The sequence below is a fragment of the Balaenoptera physalus genome (genome assembly GCF_965194825.1).
Source record: "Balaenoptera physalus genome assembly, chromosome: 16".
NCBI classification, from domain to species: domain Eukaryota; kingdom Metazoa; phylum Chordata; class Mammalia; order Artiodactyla; family Balaenopteridae; genus Balaenoptera; species Balaenoptera physalus.
In genome coordinates, this window is record NC_138898.1 from 88,161,877 (window position 1) to 88,178,063 (window position 16,187).

The 16,187-nt window shown below is 43.5% G+C and overlaps 1 protein-coding gene and 1 long non-coding RNA gene across 7 annotated transcripts in view; one reads left to right on the top strand and one right to left on the bottom strand.

The window, feature by feature from the left end:
* LOC309645215 overlaps positions 1-6,704 on the top strand; it is a 117,561-nt gene extending 110,857 nt beyond the window's left edge. Inside the window, exon 3 of the long non-coding RNA XR_014254790.1 lies at positions 4,911-6,704. This is a non-coding gene — a long non-coding RNA (uncharacterized lncRNA). The remainder of the gene's footprint in view (positions 1-4,910) is intronic.
* The window catches only part of LOC309645204 (small integral membrane protein 10-like protein 3), a 31,275-nt gene that overhangs the window by 5,935 nt on the left and 9,153 nt on the right, over positions 1-16,187 (bottom strand). The window contains exons 1-3 of one of the 6 annotated variants that reach the window (XM_082429993.1): positions 11,289-11,426; positions 10,080-10,197; positions 7,065-8,895 (exon numbers count right to left, since the gene is read on the bottom strand). The exons of 1 other annotated variant lie outside the window; for it this stretch is intronic. In XM_082429993.1, the coding sequence (XP_082286119.1) occupies positions 8,015-8,815 (801 nt within the window). In that variant the 5' untranslated portion in view covers positions 8,816-8,895; positions 10,080-10,197; positions 11,289-11,426 and the 3' untranslated portion in view covers positions 7,065-8,014. Of the gene's footprint in view, positions 1-7,064; positions 8,896-10,079; positions 10,198-11,288; positions 11,446-16,187 lie in introns of those variants that run through there. 4 more of the 6 variants (XM_082429992.1, XR_014254786.1, XM_082429991.1 and 1 more) reach the window with 4 other exon arrangements.

Here is a 16,187-nt window from a genome sequence, read left to right on the forward strand (position 1 = left end):
TTTCATGAGAAACTCAGGCCAGGTTTTGGGATCTTGCAAAATCTCTCTGAGGAGCTTTGCATCTTGTGTGTGTGAATCAAGCAGGAGCGAGGGAGCCATATCCGAGCAATTTTTCCCCAAGAGACCCAAACGGAAACATCCCACAAAGAGGAAGCCTGGAGTTTATTCAAACTGCTTTTATTTTAATAAGTCCTAAGTGGTACTGAGAACATTTCCAAGAAATTAAATCGCTTGTAAGCTATTTATATATACTCTATTATCCCAATTTATCATTTTAAAAAATTCCAGTAGATCTTTTACCAAAATGCACCAGAAAGAGCAATCATTCATTGACATTACAGAATAATAGCCGTTCCCAATATTTTAACGGATTCTGACGTTTTAAGAATATTTCACTACGAGCCACCAAAGAAATCTAAAGCTGTGATTTCTGTAGTGAAAAAAACGACTCGTTGGTGTGGCAGATTTCCCTTTAAGGGTCGCCAAGAGGCTCTTACACATGGACCGGGCTCAGGACACGCTCACTGTGGCCCAAGCTAGATCAGCACAGACCCAGGCCCTTCTGAAGGGGCCTGCCAGGGTTCAGCCGCTCTGGGCAGAAGTGAATACTCTGACGAAACCACTGCTCTTGTTTTTTGTTTTGTTTTTTTAAATTAATTAATTTATTATTTATTTTTGGCTGTGTTGGGTCTTCGTTGCTGCGTGCGGGCTTTCTCTAGTTGTCGTGAGCGGGAGCTACTCTTCGTTGAGGTGCGCGGGTTTCTCGTTGCGGTGGCTTCTCTTGTTGCTGAGCACGGGCTCTAGGCATGCGAGCTTCAGTAGCTGTGACACGTGGGCTCAGTAGTTGTGGCTCGCGGGCTCTAGGGCGCAGGCTCAGTAGTTGTGGCTCGCGGGCTTAGTTGCTCCACGGCATGTGGGATCTTCCCGGACCAGGGCTGGAACACGTGTCCCCCGCATTGACAGGCGGACTTTTAAACACTGCGCCACCAGGGAAGCCCCACCACTGCTCTTGTTGATACGGTGTGAAAATGTGGTTTCATACTGAAAGTCGCTTTCCCGAATAAACACAAAACCACCAAATTCATTTTTCTAGCACATGGACCTTCTTGTTTCAAAGCACCAGCTAAGGGTATTGATTTAAAGAGTTACAATCTTATCACTCTTGCTGAGCTTAACAAACCACAATGAACTAAACCAGTGCCAGCATTTTTACGTTCATTTTTGCTTAAGAATTTGGATAAACAGAATAACTGGGAAAAAAACCCCAAGACTCCCTGAAACAAGACACACCCTAAGTGAACACGTGGCTCCCTCTTGTGGCAAAAGCAGACCTCACATGTCCACTGCTGGGCTTGCTTCACACCCCTCCCCATTCATTCCCCTCAAATTAGCCAGCTACATTCAAATTACCCTGAATTACTAAGATTACTAAAAACACACAATCTGGGCAGTAGCGTCCCATCCACCGGGGCTGGCTTCAGTTGTTCAGAGGGAAGTGAGAAAGTTCTGTTGAAATTTGCCCAGAGTGATAAAGGCCAGTTAGTAAAGTAGCTACTTGACCTTCCCATCCTACATTTGACCTCATCTGCCAACTTAGAACGCAACATGCATATGTACCCTTAACGTCAAAAGTAAGCATTACCTTCAAAACACATCCTATACTGATGGGCAGATTTTTTAAAAGAAAAATCAGGTTTCTTCAGTCACACCAAGAGCCGTATCAAACTGTTTAAACTATGAAAAAGTCGGGTTTTCCCACTGAGAGAAGGGGGCTCTCTGGGAGTTAACCCCCAGTCTCCTCCTCGCCTGGCAGGTGCCTTGGCCTGAACGATTCTCATCCAGAACGAACCAGGCATTTTCATCCCTTGTTCTGGATCCCACTTCCTCCTCCCAACAAACTAAATCCAGAGCCAGAAGAGTTAAGTCAGTTTTGGTGTCATACTCACCATATTAAATGATACAAATGTTAAAAAACGAAACAGCTGATTCCAACCTTCCAAGACCCTTTGTAGAGACAGTGTGAAAATACAGGCAATAAAGAGGGAGATCAGAGAATATAACACATCCAACCCAAATCAATATATACACAGAACCAAAGGGAGGTGTCTGGTAAGATATTCTTGTTGGGAATCCCTAATTGAGGGAAAAAAGGAGAAGCTGATTTTAACAGAAACTCTAAATGTTTAAATGTTTTAAAATTCACGTATCTGCCAAACTTTGACTTGACACAGTGGAATAGGAAATTTGAACATTAACTTAACCATGAACCCTGCCTACCACTCATCTGGATGCAGGGACCAGAATGTGGTTCAATCTCCTCTCCCAAAGGCAACACAAGGCTGGAAAATGAGTTTGTTTCCCTTACCGCTGCAATCTCAGTTCCTAAGTGAATTCAGACAAGTGTATGTTTGCCCCATAGAGAACAAAGTACTTGCATGGAAAATAAGCCAACTCCCCTCTTTTCTCAGATCACTGTCACATAGTCGTAGGTGTTTCTAAACAGGAGTGAGTACTTACCAAGTCATGGGAGGGAGGTGGGGGGGAGTAACAAGGAACAGCACTATATCCTAGCTATGAGATCCCCTTACATGTCCTACAAAGAACTGGACCTTTTTCTTTTTTTTATAATATTTATTTATTTATTTGGCTGTGCTGGGTCTTAGTTGCGGCTTGCAGGATCTTCGTTGTGGTATGCAGGCCTTTTTTTTTTTTTTTTTTTTTAGTTGCGGCATGCGGGATCTAGTTCCCTGACAAGGGATCAAACCCAGGTCCCCTGCATTGGGATCGTGGAGTCTTAACAACTGGACCACCAGGGAAGTCCCAGAACTAGACTTTTCGATGCATCTGAGAATTTGGTTGAAAAGAGGCAGCAACGCAACTGTGATGGCTAATTTCACCTCACCTTGACGTGCTAAGTGATGCCCTGATAGCTGGTAAAACATTAATTCTGGGCGTGTGAGAGGATCTCTGGAAGAGATTATTAGCACTTGCCTCGGTGGATTGAGTAAGATCACCCTCATCATTGCAGGTGGGCATCTAAAACGTTGAGGGCCTGAATAGAACAAAAAGGAGAAAGGGCAATTCTGCTCTTTGCTTGAGCTGAAACATCCACCTTCTTCTGCCCTTGGACATTGGTGTCCCTGGTTCTCAGGCCTTAGGACTGGGACTGAATGACACCACCAGCTTTCCTGAGTCTCTTGTTTGCAGATGGCAGATGGTGAGACTTCTCAGCCTCCATAATCACGTAAGCCAATTCCTATCATAAATCTCCTCATATCTTGGGGAGGGGGAAGGGTAAGATGTGACAGGGTGAGAGAGTGGCATGGACATATATACGCTACCAAATGTAAAATAGATAGCTAGTGGGAAGCAGCCGCATAGCACAGGGAGATCAGCTCGGTGCTTTGTGACCACCTAGAGGGGTGGGATAGGGAGGGTGGGAGGGAGGGAGACGCAAGAGGGAAGAGATATGGGAACATATGTGTATGTATAACTGATTCACTTTGTTATAAAGCAGAAACTAACACACCATTGTAGAGCAATTATACTCCAATAAAGATGTTTAAAAAAAATCTCATATCTACATCTGTATATCCTGTTGTTTGTTTTTTAAATATTTATTTATTTATTTATTTGGTTGCACTGGGTCTTAGTTGTGGCAGGCAGGCTCTTTAGTTGCAGCTCTCGGGCTCCTTAGTTGTGGCATGCATGTGGGATCTAGTTTCCTAACCAGGGATCGAACCTGGACCTCCTGCATCGGGAGCTCAGAGTCTTAGCCACTGCTCCACCAGGGAAGTTCCTATTCTATTGTCTGTTTCTCTGGAGAATGACTAATACAGCAACTTAAGTCAAAGGAGCACAGAGACTTGCTGCTTTCTCCAAGTCGTCTTAGATAAGCAGCAGTGGCAGAGTGCTTGTAATCTTAAAAATAATAGAAGACAAGCTTTAAGAGCTAGAAAACTGAGCCTGTTTCCAATCTTGAAGCAAACTACTTGTTTCTGATAGAAACAGAACACTTAGTAGGTAGATGGGGAAGGGAAAACAGGTTAAGCCTACTTCCTTATAAAAACTAAAAGCATTGGGATTTCCCTGGTGGCACAGTGGTTAAGAATCCGCCTGCCAATGCAGGGGACACGGGTTCGAGCCCTGGTCCGGGAAGATCCCACATGCTGCAGAGCAACTAAGCCTGTGCGTCACAACTGCTGAGCCTGCGCCTAGAGCCCGCGAGCCACAACTACTGAGCCCGCGTGCCTAAAGCCCGTACTCCGCAAGAGAAGCCACCGCAATGAGAAGTCCGCGCACCGCAACGAAGAGTAGCCCCCGCAACTAGAGAAAGCCCACGCGCAGCAATGAAGACCCAATGCAGCCAAAAATAATTAATTAATTAAAAAAACAAAAAACAAAAAACTAAAAGCATTAAAGTTAACTGGAGAATTCCACTCTAATACTCTAATACTGTGGTGAGGCACAGCTCCCCTATAAAAATTCCTTGTGTCATGTACCTAAACAATTTAAAAAATGAACTGTAAAGAATCTACTCAAAATACAGGCAGAGCAGAACTACAGCCACGCCTGCTCCTACTCCTTAAACAAACCGCTGTTTACCAGAAGTAACCAGCCCTCAAAGATGCCTCACACCCAATGGCACACGCTAGAAAGATGAGATGTGTCTGATCCGGCGGGGCAGCCTCACACCCTCCCAACTCAACCCGCAACACTTCAGTTAAAACATCTTGGTACGCCTCTATAAAGGAAGATCATTTGTTTCAGGATAAAGGAAACTTTATCCTACGAAGATGACCTTTCCTAAGCAGTCAGGCCCTTTGCAAACAATATTCTCTAATCAAATTTCAGCTGTGCATATATACAGCTCAAGGGATAGTTTGCAGAGTTTGAAGTGCAAATAAAAGTGAACAGATGCTGTTTTTTAAAAATAAATTTATTTTCGGCTGCATTGGGTCTTTGTTGCTGCACGCGGGCTTTTTCTCTAGTTGCGGCGAACGGGGGCTACTCTTTGTTGCGGTGTGCGGGCTTCTCATTGCGGTGGCTTCCCTTTGTTGTGGAGCACGGGCTCTAGGAGCGCGGGCTTCAGTAGTTGCAGTACATGGGCTCAGTAGTTGTGGCTCGCGGGCTCTAGAGCACGGGCTAAGTAGTTGTGGCGCATGGGCTTAGTTGCTCTGCGGCATGTGGGATCTTCCTGGACCAGGACTCAAACCCGTGTCCCCCACATTGGCAGGCGGATTCTTAACTACTGTGCCACCAGGCAAGTCCAGAGATGCTTTTTTTTAAATGGATCCAATTCATCCAAGTTTCCATAAAATTGGAAAAAAGAGGTAACATTTTGGAAGCAAAGGAGAGCCAAGTAGAAGCAACCATCCTGTGAAATCTTATTTAGGCCTCTAACTTCAAATGGTTACATTGAATGTACAGATTATCACTTGGATGAGGTGTGTTTCAAAGCTTCCAGCACTGGCTGGTGTTTAAAGGCCATTTCCAGCTCTGAGTTCATATGGTTTAGGAGATCCATTAATTCTATTTCTTCTCCTTGGAAAGTTTAAGAAGAATTTAAAAGTTATCTATGGTAAAGTGCAAAAAGAATCTTATAGCACATTTCTTTTTTTTTTTTGGCATGCCGAGAGGCTTGTGGGATCCTAGTTCCCCGACCAGAGAGCGAAACTGGGCCTTCAGCAGTGAAAGCACAGAGTCTTATCCACTGGACTGCCAGGGAAGTCCCCACATTTCTTACTCTCTGTGAAATTATAGTAAATGGTCTATATGCATTTTAGAATACACATGCCAAGCTCCAAAATACGTCTTGCTTCCTAGCTATAAAATCAAGTCACGTAAAGAATGATCGATTTAAACGCAAGAGTTTCTTAATTTTTTATTCTCTATAGGCTTGCAACTTCATAATCACTTCAAGATCTCAACATTCATTCTAATGCTTAAAAAAAAAAAGATTTTATGATTTCCAAATAAGAATAACCAAGTCCAAGATTTTGTGCTATACACTGTTTCTAAATTTAAAGTGATTGTGCTGTTCAATCTTTAAGAACAGAATCCATAAAGGCAAAAAAGAAAATGCATATAAATGTCAGAACTTTTGAAACAGGCTTCCCTTAGTTTTCATTGCCAAAATGATACAACTTAAAATATTTCAAATGAGTGATCCCCTTTATAATTCAATCATGGAAACAATTTATTCAAAAGAATATCTTATTTCTCTACTAATTGCTTCAAAAAATGTTTATAGAAGGCCTTCTTTCACAGTCATGAAACTTCATACACGATAGGTATCATCACCTCTCTACCCCAGAACTTTCCACAGGAGAGGCCACCTTCAGACACAACTGGAACCAATATAGCACCAAAGGGAAAAATTTCAGCTTAGTATAAGTGTATTAAAAATTAATGTAAAAAAAAAGTTATTGTGAGCTTTTCGACAAAGCTTTTAGAAAAAACACACCTTATTCTGATATAACCATATGAAAACACTTCAAGTTAATTTAGTTAATGCTAAGCAGGAAATTCTGTATTTGTTGTTTGCAACTGGTTGAAAATTTACAGACTTGGAATTTACAAAGCAAAATAAAAAAAAACAGTTGATGAGTCATAGAAAGTTCCATCTCAAAGTAGCAGACTGAGTTTAAAACAAAAAGGGAGGGAGGCAGGGAGAAGGTGTTGACAAGAAAACAGTTCCCATTCTGAAACACTGAAATGTGTCATCTCGTTTCACCACCCACGGGTGACCCCTAGACGGAGTGTCCACTAACCAGGGCTTTAATCGTTCAGTCAAGTCAGTGTCCTTTTAGACCGGCTAGAGATCGTTTTTTCCACAAGGGTTCTTACTTTGGGGCTCTCTGAGCGCACCCCCCGTAACCAAGGAGCACAATACAGCATTCCGTTACATCTGGGGAGGAAAGTGAGAGTTGAGTTCCAACGTAACTTGACGTAATGCTTTTCATTCTCTGCTTCCAATCTTCTAAATCAGCAAATGACTTTGTGCTAAAAGACTTGCGTATGAGGAGGGCAGCATTAATAATGAAGACAAGGGGAACCAAGACTACACACGTAAAATAAGACATTTATTATGCTAAAGAACAGGTTTTATTTTTCATTTCCCCAAAACACTAAAATAGCACACGGCATAGTAATTTAGCACACAATATAAACTGATAGATGCAATCAGTAATTCCGAAAATGGCTAAGCCTTACTTTCGGACTCTTTAAAAACTTACACTCTAAAATGCCTTTTATCAAAGTGATCAACACACAACAAAAGGTGTTCTCTCAGAAAAAAATCTTAGTGTAAGAGATACCTCGACTCCTAGAAACTGGAAACCTTCTCTAAGGGAAATGCTTGATTTTTCTCTATAACTGAGCCCCGGCAGACAGGCTCAAGCTCATTATTTATTCTGAGTAACACTGCTAGGGTTCCTAGCTTGAGAAAGCGTTATCTAAAGGTAAGGTTAATATTGCAACTTTCACCGTAGGGCCTCCATTTAAATTGCATGTCAAGTGGAAGGAAAGGGATGTGAGAAAAGAAATCAGATTTTGCTCATTCTGCAAAATGCAGAAATGGTAACAGCTTACCATCAACTCAGCCTGGCTCAGAGTCAACTTTACAAATATCTGTTTCCATTAGATGGTCAGAGACAGTCTAGAGAGACAGTATCTGGGACAGTAGCCCTTTAGGATGGGTGCTGAAGGTAAATTAAAAACTTTGTTAAATCTTTTGATTCTAATCTGATATTTATATAGGATATATCAATATTCTCCTTGACACGGCTTCCCAATTCTAAGTGTCTTTCAAGCACAATTTAAAACTCAAAAATTTCCTTCTGCATCAACCAGCTTTCCATGAGTTTAAATTCCACTGACTTTAAGTATGTCTGGTCATACAAACCAAAGCAGGAGCTTCATGGCTGCACCCTGTGCATCCAGACTTAATGCAAAAGAAATCATTCTAGGACAACTTTTTAAATTAATCTGTTTTTATTGTTCTGCCTGTACCTTAACTATGGCATAAGAGATTTGCTAATTCAGAAGCTTGTAGAGCCAGTGACGCCAGTGTTTCCTGCAGATCATCTGAGGTACTTTTTACACGTGAAAGCATTTTCTTGTATTCTACTCTTTGCCCTGAAAACATGGGCTTTGAACGGCCAGGGAAAACACATTTTGTCTCATCATTCACGAACATGTGGGGACGTGCGTGCAGCAGTGCAGACAGGACGGAACGCAGGCAAGAGGGTTCCGACGCAGAGTCCAGCTTCTCCAGAAAAGCACGTGGTGGTTCATCCTCAGAAATCCCCATTTCCAACCATTTTTGATGGCACGGTAGTCCTGACCCCCAAGGCTTTCCCCTGTGGCTCCGTCCTCCGTGGCTGTCAGTGGCCCTGGGCCCTCCTCCCAGCCAGTCCCTCCCCTGAGCTCCCCCGACGCCACAGGATGCCCCAGCAAAACGCTCTTCTGTGGGAGCAAAGAACAGATCCACAGCCTTGCTCTGAGCAGCTGCTGAAGCTGAATTTCTTCGTATTGGTTCTTGCAGATGTGGAAGCACTTTGTTGCCATTGTGATGCAAGAGGCTGACCTCACTCAGATCATCTTTCATTTCCAGTGATAACTCCTCATTTTGTGAATTTCCATTTACATCAACCGCAGGCTTATTCACCCTGGAAGTTATATCTGATGGGCAAGCGCTCTCCTCCTGCATTCTCTTATACAACAGTTCTCTGTACAGTAGTTTGTCCGAGTCATCGCCCGCTCCCTTCTCTTCTGCGAGGCAGGTGCTGAGAGTCCCCTTTCCGTCCCTCATGCTGTGTGTCCTCTGACACCCTGAGCCCCAGGACACGCCTGTCAGTCCACGGAAGGCCTTCAATGGATCTCAATATGAACCTGGAAAAGACCAACAAATTAAAGTGTAATAATGAAGACAGGGTCTTAAGAGAGTCCACACACAGCTATTTCCCAACAAATACAAAGATCTCTTTGACAGTCTCTGGTACCAAGGATACCTACACTGTGATAGAAAACAGGATATCAATGTACCAACCTACCAATTAGAAACCACAACAAAAAGAACAGTAGTTTATTAATGCAGTGTTTCCTAAAAATACTTAAAAATAATAAAAGTATGCATTCTGAGGCTCTGCACTTTTCGTGGCAATATAGTTATTCCTGTAGGTTCAATAAAAATCTGTCCTCCTGGGGGCTTCCCTGGTGGCACAGTGGTTAAGAATCCACCTGCAAATAGGAGACACGGGTTCGATCCCTGGTCTGGGATGATCCCACATACCGTGGAGCAACTAAGCCCAAGAGCCACAACTACTGAGCCCACGGGTTGCAACTACTGAGCCCATGTGTCGCAACTACTGAAGCCCACATGCCTAGAGCCCATGCACCGCAACGAAGAGTAGCCCCCACTCTCCACAACCAGAGAAAGCCTGCACGCAGCAACGAAGACCCAACGCAGCCAAAAATAAATAAAATTTAAAAAAAAAATCTGTCCTCCCTTTAACCGGGATAAATTGGATGACACAATTAGGCAACCAAGGTCTTACCAAAGTGTCCTATTTGAGAATGAGTCTCAGTGACTCAAGCACAACAAGCCACTTTTAAGGAATCAAGGGCAACTTTACTTATGGATCCGATGTCTACGAAGCCCTCCCAGGAAAACCAGCCTGGAGGGGTCCTGGGATCCACGATTCCAGCCTCAGATCACTCGCCGGCTGGTCAGGAATCTCAGCAAATTTTGGAGCCTCCATAAGAGAAGAATTCACCCAGATTTTTATGTACTGCAGGTAAAAATATGGTGCAGAAAGCTTCTTGGGCTTAGTTCCCCACTCTCAGACTCCACATGAAAACTTCTGGACAGAAGTTGACCTGTGACTCCACCAGTTGTTCAAGAGCAAACTCGAGGTGGCCCATGCGGTCACTGATCCTGAGGCACCTACACACCTACTGAGACCAGCCTTTTTTCTGTGACCAAGAATAATCTTTCTGTGACATTATGCTCCAAATGGGGAAGATGTAGGAAAAACTGTGAAAGGCTTTGAAATGGACCCAAAAAACAACATTACCGGGTGTGCTGTCTAGTGCATCCTCTGCGTTATCTAATTTAACAAGGCTCCACAACTTTCTCTTTGATGCTTCACAGCTCTAAGTTGTAGAAAACTTAAGAGGAAGGCAAGTGATTTCCTGTCCAAAGAAATGGAAATTAATATTGTCCAGAGGAATGCAACGGATTACTGCCCTATGCATATTGACCAGTTTTACATCTATTTGTAAATTCACTTTAGCATTCCTGATTATATGTATGTGTTTTGTCTAAATTCTGCTTTACACTGATTATAACATCTTACTAGTTCCCTCCTTAACTGATGACTTTTAAAAAGTGTCTGACACATGTTCCTTTAAAAAGAAGCATACCTCGAGAGAACATCGATAAATGTTTCAACTTAAAAAATACATACGTTGCATTCAGTAATTTTTTCTAAGAGGCTAGCCTAAGGAACAGCAACCTAACTAAAACGTAGTAACTCTTTTTGGAAGGAGGAGGGATGGAAATGTGGGCTCAGGTAGAAGACAGCTGCGTCTGACTCTTCTTCCACAGTAAGACAAAGACTAACTCAAAAAATGAAAAGTTAAGAAGCAACACTACGAGCGTGCAATTTACAGACAGAGAAGTAAACACTAAGAGAACCAGCTGTAGCTGCAAGCGGTCGGCTGGATGGAGAAATGGGAGACAGGAAACTACTGTTTCCCTTAACTAATCTCGTGGCACCAGGAGACTCATTAAGCTTTATGACTGTGTAAGTTTTTTAAAATTTAAAGAGAGTACACTGGGAAGAAAACACAGAAGGTAAGTATTATTGGAGGCTGAGGGAGAAAGCAAAGAGGGCTAAGCCATGGGGCTGCGGAGCCACCGAGGAGCAGGGGCCGACAGTGAGAGGCCCCGGCCACCGTCCTAAGGAGCTGGGCTTCATCCAGCAGGTGATGGAGGGCCACTGAGGAATTTTCAGCCAGGAAACGCTGGCTAGATATGCTTTTTAGATTAATTCCTCCTGCTGCAGTGTGGTGGCTAGACTGGAAAGGAATCACCTTAAACAGACCAGTTAGGAGGCTATTCTAATACTGCAGGGGAAAAAAGGAAGAAAGCCTGTGAGAGTAAAGAGGAGAGAGAAACTGAAGAATCTTTTTTAAGTTGGTGACTGACTAGGTGTAGAAGAAGGTGAGATGCCCCGCAGGTTTCTTGACTTTCAGTTCTGGGTAGTGAAGGTGTTACTAACCGCAAAGGGGGAGGAGAGCAGGTCTGGAAGGCAGGGAAGGTGCTCAGACTGGGCAGCAGAGTTGGGCTGCGGGGCTCTGGCGAGCAGGTGGGTCAGTAAATCCTTCACCTCAAGAGAGACGTCAGAGCTGCGGACCTGGACTCAGAAGTCGCCAGCTCTGGGGAGGCAGATAAAATGACGGCCCGGTATAACAGGTCAAGAGAGAAGACAGAGGTACAGAAGGCAGGGGTCTCCAGGATCTAAAGACCAGACGGGCAAGGGGCCCACCAAAGCCACTAAGGAGGGAGAATCAAAGCGCCTCGGGAAAACCCAGGGTCGCGGACACCAATTGCACTGAGTGCTTCAATAAGAGGGCGGTTACATACGTTTCCTGCACAAACGACTAAGTTAGCGTCAGGTAAACTCTGAAGAGCTCTTCACTCACTCCACTAGGCCAGCGGCTGTTAAAGTGGGGTGCCCCCAACTCAAGGAGCATGGGAGAAAATATCAGAACATCCTTGCCTAGTTCATTTTTACCTTGTTCCCCTAGTAACTTTTTCTATGTTTTATAATATATACCATATTTTGGTACAGCAAAATACATAGTTTATAAAAATAGTATATATATACTTATTTATACCGTGGAGATATACATATCTCCACAGGGCATGCTCAAAACTTTTTATCTGTACAAGTGTGACCATTATTCCATATAACAACTGATACAAATATATCTGAGCAGTATGAAGCCATATGCAAACATAAGGTGCAATTCTTTTTTTTAAATTGAGATATAACTGACATAAAATGTATCAATTTCAGGTGTACAACACAGTAAGCCGATATTTGTATATATTGCAAAATGATCACCACAACAAGTCAACATCCATCACCACACATAGTTACACTTGTACTTTTAAGAGGTGCAATTCCGGCTACAAATCAAAACAAACACTTTCAAAGTTCACCAAGTCAAACCTAATTAACTTCTCTTGACAGTTCTCTCAAATTAACTCTCCAAAGCATGTTATTTTAAACCTTACATCTATTTTACTGATCTGTAATGTACTAAGAATGAACATTTTCCTGAAATGGAAGCATTCCTAAATATATTTTTAATACATATTAGAATAGGTTTAAAAAAAAATTCTTAAGAAAAACAGGTCACTTAATGTGGGCCAACTCTCAGGAAAATTAGTTTCTAACTACTTTTATTATGTCCTTGTATGAGGACTTAGTACCATTCAGAAAGATGAGGTGTTGCCAGAATTGTGTTAAAATATTTTGAATAAGATACTATTAATGTAATCATACATTCAATAATGATAATCACGTATTTAATAATGATAGAATAAACTGCTTGCTGAAGATCTCCTAGCTCTTTAGTAAATGCAGTAATAAACTATGTATTCAATTATCTTAACAAAAATACTTCAGTAGGTCAGTAAAACATTTTGGCTCTGAGCCCTCAACCAGCCACCTCTTTTGATATTAGACAGTTACACACATTACTTATATTTTGAGAGCCAGAAATAATTTTCAAGTAATTTCCAAACATGCAGTCATCTGTGAAATATTTTTTGTGGTTTATTCTCACTATACTTTTGAATACATACATATTGGCACACTATATCATACCAAATAAAATACGGACAATTATATAACTAACCATCCTCGGCCCCAGCTCTCTCATCATTTCCCACCCCTCAAGGCCCATGTTAAGTCTACAAAATAATAAGCAGCATAAATTACGGCAAACCATATCCACAAAATGAACATATCCACAAAAACTGACACACCCCCTCCCTGCCCCAGAATGAGGGAAGTCTATTCTGAAATTCAAGACAGTACGATTCAGGAAAAACAAAGTGCGGGACTGGGAGTAAATCCTGAACTTAACCTCTGTACCTCCCCGACAGGTGCCTCCCCCTGCCCCTCAAAGAATGACACAGGTCGAAAATGGAACCACAGAGGCCAGAGGGGGTGAGGTGTGCAGGGAGACGAGGTTCCCTGGTGTGTCCACGATCCTCGGGGCGGACAGGAGCAGTCTCTCCCACCAGAGTCCCCACCTGTGGAGGCAGCTGACCTGCTGCGTGACAATAGGCCTGACCCAGTTAGGCAGCTGTGCCCTCTTGGACGGCCGACACCTTACCTTCCCTAACCTGAGCTATTAATGGCCTCAGGGATGTGATGGGCTGGATACCATTGCTCTGGAAACTAAAAATATCCCAGCCTCTGTGCTCCCGAAAGCCAGCTGGCAAGGCTATTCCCAAAGCGGGCCGGCGTGGGGCTGGGGGCGCGGACACAGCTAATCGAGCAGGGGCTGCCCGGCCAGGTTAGACAACAATGGGCTTGAAGGGGGTCCTGCCTGGTGACAGCTCACAAACGCGCTCCAAGGCCACCTGGCTTCACGGCCTTTTTTTTAAATTGAAGTATAGTTGATTTACAATATTATATTAATTTCAGGTGTACAGCATATTGATTCAGTATTTTTACAGATGATACTCCATTAAAAGTTATTACAAGATGATGGCTATACAATATATCCTTGTTGCTTATCTTCTGATACATCATTTGTATTTGTTAATCCCATACCCCTAATTTGCACCCCCCCTTGGTAACCACCAGTTTGTTTTCTGTATCTGTGAGTCGGTCTCTGCTTTGCATGTACATTCATTTGTGTTATGTTTAGGTCCCACATATGAGTGATACCACACACTCACAGCTCTCAGAGGTGAGCGTTAGCAGACCTGACCATCGCCGAGCTCAGCACTGCAACATCAGTCTGAGGAGGCAGCTGATACACACAAGCTGAGCAACAAACTGCTCAAGTTGCTACACAGTTTGGAGGATGAGAAATAGGAAGGGCTGGGTCATCTCTGCGTTACACTGAATCGTAAGCACAGGAAGCAGACCACAGGCACCGACTTCCTGCTGCAAACCACTGAGCGCGTCCAAATCACACCTGTGCTCTAAGCTGGCCGTGCGGCTCCTGCGGGCCAGTACCCTGTCCCCCGCTTCAGTCACCCAGAGGCTCAAAGGTGCGCTCACACGTCCGAGGGCCGAGAGGCGAGAAGGATGGCTGAGCTAGGCTGTGTCCTCTTTCCTCAGGATGTGTGAGGGCTCTTCATGTGAAAGCACCCAGCCTGTTCTCTGACCAGCAGCCTGTGGCATCCAAGAAACAGCTGCTATCAGTACCATTATCAGCAAGAGCATTAGAGAGAACCAGTGACAAAACGCTGCTGAGGGGGTCCGTAAAGCAGAGGACAGAGAAGTGACCACTGGATGGCAACTCGGAAGTGGCCTAAGCACGGACCAGCACATTGCAGTGGGGGACAAAGGCCGAGGCCCAGGCTGGAGTGGCCACAGGGGACGGGGAGCAACCAGAGGGACCCCGCATGGCCAGAGAGAACACACAGTGCAGCACCTCCGTGGAGGGCAAGTTGGCAATGACTTTAAAAATTACTTGCAAATGAGTATAACCTTTCCTTTGGGATTCTACAGCTATGATTTTTTGCTACAGATTCAATCAGCGAGCGTTCACGGAGCCCCTAAGCCAGGCGTTGTTCCAGGCGCTGGTATCAGGACAGTGCACCAAGCAGACAAAAAGGGCTCTGTCTTCTCGAAACTTGCTTTCTCGTGAATGTACGTACAAGGACAAGAATGTCACACACACGAGGTTTCTCTCAGCAGTGCTGTTCAGAGAACGGTCAGTTTGGATCAACGTCACACACCATATACCAGGATAAACTCCAACACTCTACATTTAAAAGTAAAACATGACATAATAGTACCAGAATAAATAACAGGTGAATTCCTTATATCTTTAGCATTGGAAAGGCCTTTCTAACTATGACAAAACCCAAAAGTCAGAAAAGATTGTTAAATTTGATTACATAAACTTCAGTGTGGCAAAACACACTATAAGCAAAGTCAAAAATATACTAACTGGAAAAAAATTTCAACTCTTATCACAGACAACTGATAAGGTGTCTGATAAGTTGGTGGGTTTCTTGGTGGCTCCAAGAAACCCACCACCAACCCACCAGAAAAATGGGTAAAGAACATGTATAGTTCACACACAAAGAGACGCTAATGAGCTTTTCTCTCACACCACCTCTGCCTTTAAGGCAGGCAAGCCTGTTGGCTCGAACACCAAGATACACCCACAGTGCAACCTCCTCCCATCACCTCCCCTGCTGCGCCCTGAGAAACCACCAGCATCCTCTCCTGTTAATCTAAGGGTCTCCCTGCTTCCACCCTCCACTCTTACCGTGAAGTAAGAGTGATCTCTTTGAAACGGCTGAATGCAGAGTTACTATATGACCCAGCAATTGCACCCCTAGGTACATAAACAAGAGAAATGAAAACACATGCCCACACAACACCTATACAAGCACACCTCGCTTTATTACATTTTGCAGTGTTTTTCACAAACTGAAGGTTTATGGCAACCCTGCATTGAGCAAGTCTATTGGCGCCATTTTTCCAACAGCATTTGCTCACTTCGTATCTGCACATTTTGGTAATTGCTGCAATACTTCAAACTTTTTCATTACTATTATATTTGTAATGGTTGTCTGTGATCAGTGACCTCTGATGTTACTACGGCAAAAATGATGACGACTCGCTGGAGGCTCAGATGATGGTTGGCACTTTTTGGCAATCAAGTATTTTTTAATTAAGGTATGTCCATTTCTTAGACATAATGCTATTGCACATTTAATAGACTACCGTATAGTGTAAACATAACTTTTATATGCACTGGGAAACCAAAAAGTTCACGTGACTCGCTTTAGCACGATAACCGCTTTATTGCAGTGGTCTGGAACCGAACCCACAATACGTAAGGTGTGCCTGTAGAATGTGCATATACTCATAACGGCCAAAAAGTGAAAAACATCCGAAAGTTGAAAAAAC